This window comes from Trachemys scripta, unplaced genomic scaffold (assembly GCF_013100865.1).
Source record: "Trachemys scripta elegans isolate TJP31775 unplaced genomic scaffold, CAS_Tse_1.0 scaffold_26, whole genome shotgun sequence".
Classification (NCBI taxonomy): Eukaryota; Metazoa; Chordata; order Testudines; family Emydidae; genus Trachemys; species Trachemys scripta.
In genome coordinates this window covers 4856476-4865310 of record NW_023260511.1, presented here as the reverse complement: position 1 = coordinate 4865310, position 8835 = coordinate 4856476, and the positions used below count along the sequence as shown (strand labels likewise).

Genomic DNA, 8835 nt, shown 5'->3' with positions numbered 1-8835 from the left:
GTTTGGGGTGTTTTCTATCCAAAATGGAAAATAAACAAACAAACCCAATAACAATTTTTTTTTTTTTTTTTTTTTTTTGCTTTGGTGTAAAAGAAAAATTCAGGTTTGGTTCGAAATAACTAAATTTTTAGTTTGGTTCCTGAGCTGAAAAAAATCAATTATTTGCTCAGTTCTATACACATTACTGCACAATACTTGTTTTTCTTTTTTAAATTTTATTTTGAATATATTGAAAAAGAGGAAATTGAAATTAATAGTTTTATAGAGCTAGATAACAAAAAGAAAATTCTGACTCATGTGATCAAATAAGTGAGCCCTCTCATACATTACAGCCCAGCATACATGTAACAGAAATACAGTTACAATTTATGATACAGCATCATCTATTTACATCAAACTCACATTTTCCTTTTGCACAGGAGGAACTAGTCTGAAATTGACACACATCCTCATTCCCAGTTAAGAAATCAGATAGGTTAAAGTCATGTTGCTCTTTATTTCTCTCTTCAAAAACCAAAAATTCTTCATATTTCCAAATTTCTGAAATGTTCCTTCAGTGCCTGAGTGTCCTCTTCTTCCCTCTTCTGCTGGCTCCGACACATTGAAATCAATCCTTGAAAAAGCTAAACTGAGACGCTTATCTTCCAACATCCTGCACCTCTCATGGCCTGTACACGTCTACAGGAAAATGAGAGGGAAACATGGAAAACATATTAGCCACCTGCAGATCTCACACCATTGATCCCCAGGGAATTTCACCCTATCCCAAACAAAACACACCGTTGATTTAAGTGAAGGTTGCTGAGAGACATATGATTTGTACAACCTGTATTCCGGTGACAGAATGTAAATGTGACTTGGACTGGACACTGGAATAAGGGACGAGAGGGACTCTCAGACCCCTGCAATGGCTGTCTGGACACTGGTTCCAGGCATGCAAAAATGAGAAAGTGAGAGATGGTGCCACCCACCTGCCTCACTGGGTGGAAAACTTGATGGGGCCAGTGTGATTGGGACAGCCCCAGTAGAAAACGGGAGGAGAGCACTCACTTCAGAGGTTCTATCCACCTCTTGGCCAGCTGGGGACAGAGGGAAGTTGATTGGTCCCTTGCTGTTGCCTTTGGTTAATTTAAGCCCTAGCTTGGGCCATGTGGAGCCTCTTTTTACTCCGTTTCAGCAGCCCCAGCCCCACCCCTGTAATGGTAGTTTCCGAGCTGTGTCTTGCTAGTGCTGTGGGTCTGACCGATGGCCTGTTTGGGGGTCAGGAAGGAATTTTTTTCCCATCAGGCCAAATTAGCAGAGGCCTGGTGGGATTGTTGCCTTCCTCTCAGTATCTGGGAGGCACAGTTAGGTTAATTAGGAGTGAGATTTAGTTATTTGTGTTAGTATTTGTCAGGGATATTAGTTCATTGCAACTTGAAGCCATTTTCCAGTGGGGTTAACAGGCTAAAAGGGAAGGTTCCTAGAAGTAGAAGACCTGGGAATTTGCTGAGGGGCCTTGGGTTCATGAGAGAGGATTTTTGGCTTTTATGGGCTGAGGTTAGGGTGACCAGACAGCAAGTGTGAAAAATCGGGACGGGGAGGCGGGTAATAGGAGTCTATATAAGAAAAAGACCAAAAAATTGGGACTGTCCCTATAAAATTGGGACATCTGGTCACCCTAGCTGAGGTCCCCCTTCTAGGACCCTCTGTCCCCCTCACTAGGGTGGTGGTGGTACGACTCAGAGGAGAAACCTGAATCTTAGGGATCAGCTGAGGAGAGTCTACCCCGAGTTATGGGTTACATGGTAGGAGCCTGTAACCATTGCACTGTAACCACTTAAAATGCCTGGTGGGTGACAGTATGGAGGACATGGCAGATAGCACCCCTCCCCGTATTAAGTTTAATAAAGTTGCAGCCTGCAATGCAAAATCCATCCCCGTGTCTGTCCTTATTCACCCCATGTGAACATCAAATCAGACACCTCTGCAATAAATTCTGGTCTAGGAGCCAAACCCCAGTTTTTGCAAATTTTGGTGTGGCAATTGGTTTATTATTATTTGGAGGTGAATGTAAAATTGGTGCATGGTGCAGTCCCTCAAGAATGAAATCCTCTCTCTGCATAAGCAACACAGAAGCAATGCAATTTCCTTTACAAACCCACTATCAATCCGTCTATCTATCTTCAACCTTCCCCCAGAGAGGCTACCAGATAGGATGTTACAGCATAGAAGATAAAGATTAAATCTCAGGAACAACTTCCTAACGGTAAGAACAGTAGGACAATGGAACAGACTGCCTAGGGAAGTTGTGGAATCTCCTTCACTGGAGGTTTTCAAAAAGAGGCTGGGTAGCCATCTGTCTTGGAGGGTTTAGACACAACAAATCCTGCATCTTGGCAGGGGTTAGATTAGGTGACCCTTTCTGTTCTTTCTGACCCCATGGGTCTATGATTCTCTGAGATTGCAGGCCTGGTTCTGCCACTCTTAGTCACTTTGAAAAGTACTTTGCTCTACTAGTCAGTTATGCGAATAGCACATGAGTGCTCCCTATAAGTAAAAGGGCAGAATCTAGCCCTGTTTCAGTGCATTTGCCCGTTCTAAGTGTGAGACTACAAACGGTGATGCCAAATGTGGAGGTGGGACTCCTGATATATGGCTAAATCTTCGGCAGATATTTATGGACCATTAGGCCTAAATTTTCAAAAGTGACTAGCGATTTTAGAAGCACATGTTAAGACACCTGAAAAGGGCCTGATTTTGTGAAAATCGGGTTTTTCTAAGATGCATCACTGTGGGTGCCCAAAATCGTGATCCACTTTTAAAAAATTAGTCTTCACTTGTTAGACAATTTTTTTCTCTTTACAAATTGGCTAAACAGATTGTGATTATCTCAAATTTATTAATAACATGAATTTATTAACTAAACAATTTCAACGAAATATTCTTGGTGCATAGCCCATTTACATTACGTTCATTGCATTTGATAATATAAATCTAACAGATTATTTTAATCTCTTCAGTGGTTGGTTGAGGGTAACAGTCAGGTTTGCAGTGTGAACATTCATGGCTGAATTAGAAATACTCTCTTGATCTAACGTTTACTTCTGATTTTCTGACTCCATGACCGTACTGAAGCAAACTCATCAATGGAGTGGTGCAGGAAGCAAACATATGAAGGATGAGAATGCCATCAAGGAAAATCCAGTGTTTCTTTCTGAGCAAATATTTGGGAAAAAAAACCCCACCACCATTTTCAGATATTTGCTCAGGTCTTATTTTGCCACTTATCCGCCCCTAAAAAAGACACGGGAATCTCAGCCCGTTTCACAAAGGCAGCAGAACAAACTTTATGATATTATAGTAATTGCAGATTCATATCTGTGATCTGGAGGCTGGTTTTTGTATTCTGAAATTCCAGGGTATCCATAATTCAACTTAATCGGAAATTGCAACACTTCTAGTGGTAACGGGCCTGACCCAGGACTCATTCAAATTATTGCTAGGCTTTCCATTGATCAGGACTAAAAGATTTCAAGGGCCTGGAAGTAAAACCCATTCAGTCTGATATTTATAGTCTCTCTTCTCTTTCTTGGATCCAAGTTTCATAGAGTTTAAGGCCAGAAGGGACCATTAGATCATCTAATCTGACCTCCTGTATAGCACAGACCCGTGAATTTCACCCAGTTACCCCTCAGTTGAGCCCAAAAACTTTTGTTTGGCTAAAGCATCTTCCAGAGAGGTGTCCGGTCTTGACCTGAAGATATCAAGTGATGGAGAATCCACCACTTCCATGGGGAGTTTGTTCTAAGGGTGAGTCACCCTCACCATCAAAATGAGAACCTTATTTCCAGCTTGCGTTTAATCAGAGATTTCAAAATCTCTCATTGGTCGGAGTCAGCCTACAGGAAACATTTTCCCCACTAGTTTACCCTTCTGAATCTTACAATGCGATGAATTCAGGCTGCTCCTCCATGGGTCAGGGAGCGAGACCTGGATCTGCCTCTGATTGTTCTCGTTCTATTTCCTGCCCCACCTCTATGGAAAATCAGATTCCTCAAGCTTAGGGCAGAAGGGGTCAAGTTCACCCCACTTCTCCTGGTGGAGAAAGCTCTACATCAGTATGAATAAGTGACAAGGATCCAGGCCCTGGTAATTAAGCACATGCATAATTTGAAGCACATGAAGAATCCCACTAATTACATACCTGGTAAAATGCATATGAGTGTTTAAGACCCTTGCTGAGTCCGGGCCGAGGGCGTGAGAGGAGTGGATCACTTACCGTTCGCATATAGCGGAAAGACAGATTCATACGTCTCTTTGGAGTGATGTTTAGAAGGAGGCATATCCGTTAGATCAAAATTTTCATAGATCGGCTCCGGGGCTTCTTTACCCTTTAAATCAATGGGGGAATGTTAAACTGGGTGCAAAGGTGCTATTTTCTGGCTGAAATGCTGTCAGAAAGAGGAGATTTAAAGGCACAGCCAAAGTAGCCTCTCAGAGAGTGATCAAACATGCCCATTATTAAATGTGAAGGGGAAATTTTGTTAATTGATAATAGCTAAATAATGAACATACTGGGTGAAATACTGGGTCCACTGAAGTCAATGACAAAACCGCATTGTGACTTTCACTTGAGGATCTCAGAATACTGTACAAACTATAGCTAATCAGCCCCAACATTCCCATGTGTACTTTATAACTAGTCAAATCTGACGCCGGCAGCAGATGCTTCAGAGGAAAATGGATATTACACAGACCAACAGTCTGCAAAGATGAATGTATTGTTTTACATTATACATTGCAAGCATCTCCATTGACTTCAATAGGCCTGCACACACAGCATGAAGTTAAGCATGTGCATAAGAATTTGCAGGATGGAGGCCTTAGATTGTAAGCTCCTTAGCAAAATGTTTCATTTCTGAAAGGCTGGAATGATTCATTGTGACTCTTAAATAAATATAATATAATATAATATAATATAATATAATATAATATAAATGTCTAAATGCCTAGACTATTCTACTCTAACATAAAAGTTGAAACCATAAAGTTGAAGCACAGTTTTGACTATATTGAAATGAAAAGTTTCGATAGCATTCTCTCAAAAATTTCAACAAAATCTATTCATTCCCATGAAATATTTTTATCTTATTGAATCAGCATTTTCGGATGGGAAAACTGTCCAGTCACAAAATTTTCAACCAGCTATAATAATAATAAAAATGAAATCCTGCAAGAAGGAGCTAGGAAATAATCTACCCATAGGGAAAGTCTCTTCTAACCCCCAGTTGTTCCAGGATGGTTGATGCTCTGAAGCAGGCAGCTATATTTCTTCCAAAAGTTTTGGTGATTAATAAACCTGACTACTGTAATTCTAGGTGCCCTCGTTAACCAGATAAATAGCCAATCCTTTGGTGAATCCAGCTGAAATCAGCACAGAAGGAGATGCCTCTCTGTACAGATTGTATCTTTCTGGCTTGAAAAATTAAATAAGACTATATAGTCCTGCTGTGGAGTGTAAGTGAAAAAATCTCTGTGGATAAGTACTAGTTATTGGAGAGAAGGAAATTCAGTCTCAGCTAACCTGTTGTCTTCATACATGTTTAAAAATGCCATCACTAAGATCATAGGATCATAGAATATCAAGCGTGACTTTAAAAACCTCTAAGGAAGGAGATTCCACCACCTCCCCAGGTAGCCCATTCCAGTGCTTCACCACCCTCCTAGTGAAAAAGTTTTTCCTAATACCCAACCTAAACCTCCCCCACTGCAACTTGAGACCATTACTCCTTGTTCTGTCATCTGCTACCACTGAGAACAGTCTAGATCCATCCTCTTTGAAACCCCCCTTCAGGTAGTTGAAAGCAGATATCAAATCCCCCCTCATTCTTCTTTTCTGCAGACTAAACAATCCCAGTTCCCTCAGCCTCTCCTCATAAGTCATGTGCTCCAGCCCCCTAATCATTTTTGTTGCCCTCCGCTGGGCTCTTCCAATTTTTAGATGTATTCATTAGTAAATAAACATTTCGATCTATGAAGCATTGGCCACAAAATGGATATCAATGTTAATACTTTTTGTATTAGTTATGGAAACCCTGGTAATATACTAATACATTTATTGGTAGCTTGAGGAATTATAGCAGGGTGCTATTTTCTTGCTATTACAGTAGGATCATTTTTAGATATCTAAATAGCAAGAAATATAACTCTAAACTGCTTAATTCCTCAACACATGATATCCCAATGGAACTGGGGCCCCCAGAGATGAAAACCTTACTGGTAAATAGAGCTGCCCAGAAAACAGGTTTTCTGTCCTATGGAAAATTTTGAGACTTCAATTTTTTTTCATCCAGAATCAAGATGAAAAATGAAAATTTTGCAGTTTTTTTGGGACACACAAGTCTGGGAAAACATTGGTTTGGAGCAATCAAAATGTTCTCTTTCAACAAATCTGAAACACTTTGTTTCAATTTTGACCATTCTTTATATTTTTAATTTTGTGTCTAATTTCTCAAACGAAAAAGCTGTTTCACAAACTTACTGTTTCTAATTATGGATCTGTACAGTGCCTAATGGCTCTGATCACAGCTGGGGCCTTGAAGCACTATCATAATAGAAATTATAATTTATTATAATTTTTTAAGGAAAATACATCTAAACAGGAAACCATTGCTGTGTAATATGTCAGACTTTCAGTGTATTGTTATGGCTTAACAGCACAACATAATCACTCACCATGCCATGGGAATATGCAACCCCATTGTTATCTGTAAAAAAAAAGTCACATTTATAACAATTTTTTTAATAACACGATTTCTGGTAAGATTTTGCTGTAAGGCGTTTTAAAAAGTGAATTTGTCCCCTTACAATGTGTTTAACTGGTGTCTCAGCAAATGTAACAGGCAGAACATAGTTCCCCAAAAGATTTTTTAAATATTTAAACTCAGAGCTGATTATTGAAATCAACCTGTTGAGCTATACATCCAGAAGAGGGCATTTGGGATGGATTTGTACTCCAGACCTGATTTGTGCCAGATGCTCATTCATATAGAGCTGCTTCTGAAATCAGTTATAATCAACATAGCTTTAAAATGGCAATGTGGCCCAGAGAACTGGTCGCTACAGTTAAAGTCAAGAGACCTGGGATTAGTCCTAGTTCCTCCACTCAGCTGCTAATAGGGAGCAAAATAGGATGTTATGTTTTCTAATCAGTGAGGAAGGCATTAGGTACCATGCTAATAAATTAAGGGCCAAGGTAGACAGAACCATTGGTAGTTAAAAATTGCTGCTGGTGGAAATAGTTTCTCTACTTATTCTAATATGTGTCCTTAATTGACTTTTCAGAGATCCTGGCCCCTGAATTACTTCATAAACTTCATCAAACCCCCCATTCCTTCAAAAACCAAACAGCAAATGCATCCGTAGCTCAGAGCAATAAGTGATTAATGTGTCTGATTTTCATACCCGTGTACTGATCTTCAGTGGGATTATTGTTCTTCCCATAGAGGTTTTGCAACCTAATAAAAACAAGAGAAAAGTTGCACAAGTGAATGGGGGATGTGAGTCATATTTATCGTCTAAAATAAGGGATGGACCTGGCTCAAAATCCTGAAATTCACGCAGACTGAACATAGAGGCTGTGGAGAGTTAGAATCCAAATCTGCATCCACATCTGAACTGCACAAGTAGTCCCTCTCTCATCAGGATGCTGAATGTAACCCTGCATCCAAGCAGTCCAAGCACCACAGTCCCTACCAATGGAGTGTTCCGGCTGCACATCTGAATTTTGAAATTAAAGGCCTCTCTCTTGAAGAAGTATACGCAAGAAAAGTGACACATAGACTGCTATGGAGCCACACACAGCCTTAGCAATTAGTTGGTTGGAAAATTCAGTTTTGTTGAACTAGAAAGAGTTTCCTGGGAACATGTGGATTTGACAAAAATTTTGACTGGAGGAAGTCAAAATGAATTACTCCAACTTTCTCATATTATTTCAATACTGTTAAAACTTTTTGTTTCAATAACTTCAAAAGTTTCACTTCAATCAGGCCACCATGTTTCATTTCAACATTGTTTTGATTCATTTCATTGTGACTTTTAGATGGTTAAAATGTTAATTGTAATGGTTTATTATATATGCTATATTTACAAATCATACATTTAATATGTCATAGTATAGTATAATGTTTCAATGTTATGAAAGCAAAACCTTTTGATGTTTCCAAAACGATTTTGTGGGAATTTTGGTTTTGCAGAAAACGTCAACATTTTGATTTTTCATTCCTATTTGGCATGAAAAAAAATGTTGAAATATTGGAATTTCCTGTGCAATAGAAATTCTGTTTTCTGATGAGTGGTTTGCAACCCAGTACCGCTGGATTAGGAGAAAGCAGCTTATCGGGGTTGGAGTGGGAGACAGTTCATAGCCACATCATCCTGGGGACATGCCTCTGCTGGAAACTGTGATATTTTAACCCTGCCCTGACAACCTGCACATAACAACTAGTGCAGAACTGCATGGGCAAAGCTTACCACTTGTTAGTGGATTTTGCGCCAGGTTAGCTGGAGCTTTCTTGGTGGGGAAGGACTCTCACAGATGGACAGAGCCACCAGATCACTAATGGAGCTAATCTTTATCTTTGTTCATACTCCTTTATACTGCAACTCTTAGAGTCAGGGACTGTCATATACTCAGTGTTTGTACAGCACCAAGCACAATGGGGCCCAGCCTGTTTGAGGCCTCTAGACACTATTGCAATAACAATGATTAATCATAACAATAGCAAGAACAACCATACTATTAATGATTAATAACAATATGTAGACCTTAAACTGTCTGGGGCAGGGACAGTC

General features: G+C 39.7%; 1 protein-coding gene across 1 annotated transcript in view; it reads right to left on the bottom strand.

The window, feature by feature from the left end:
• Positions 1-226: 226 nt before the first annotated feature.
• Positions 227-8835, bottom strand: part of LOC117870326 (deleted in malignant brain tumors 1 protein-like) — a 42735-nt gene continuing 34126 nt past the window's right edge. The window contains exons 9-12 of the mRNA XM_034757426.1: positions 7447-7499; positions 6718-6749; positions 4262-4373; positions 227-678 (exon numbers count right to left, since the gene is read on the bottom strand). Of these exons, the coding sequence (XP_034613317.1) occupies positions 662-678; positions 4262-4373; positions 6718-6749; positions 7447-7499 (214 nt within the window). The 3' untranslated portion in view covers positions 227-661. The remainder of the gene's footprint in view (positions 679-4261; positions 4374-6717; positions 6750-7446; positions 7500-8835) is intronic.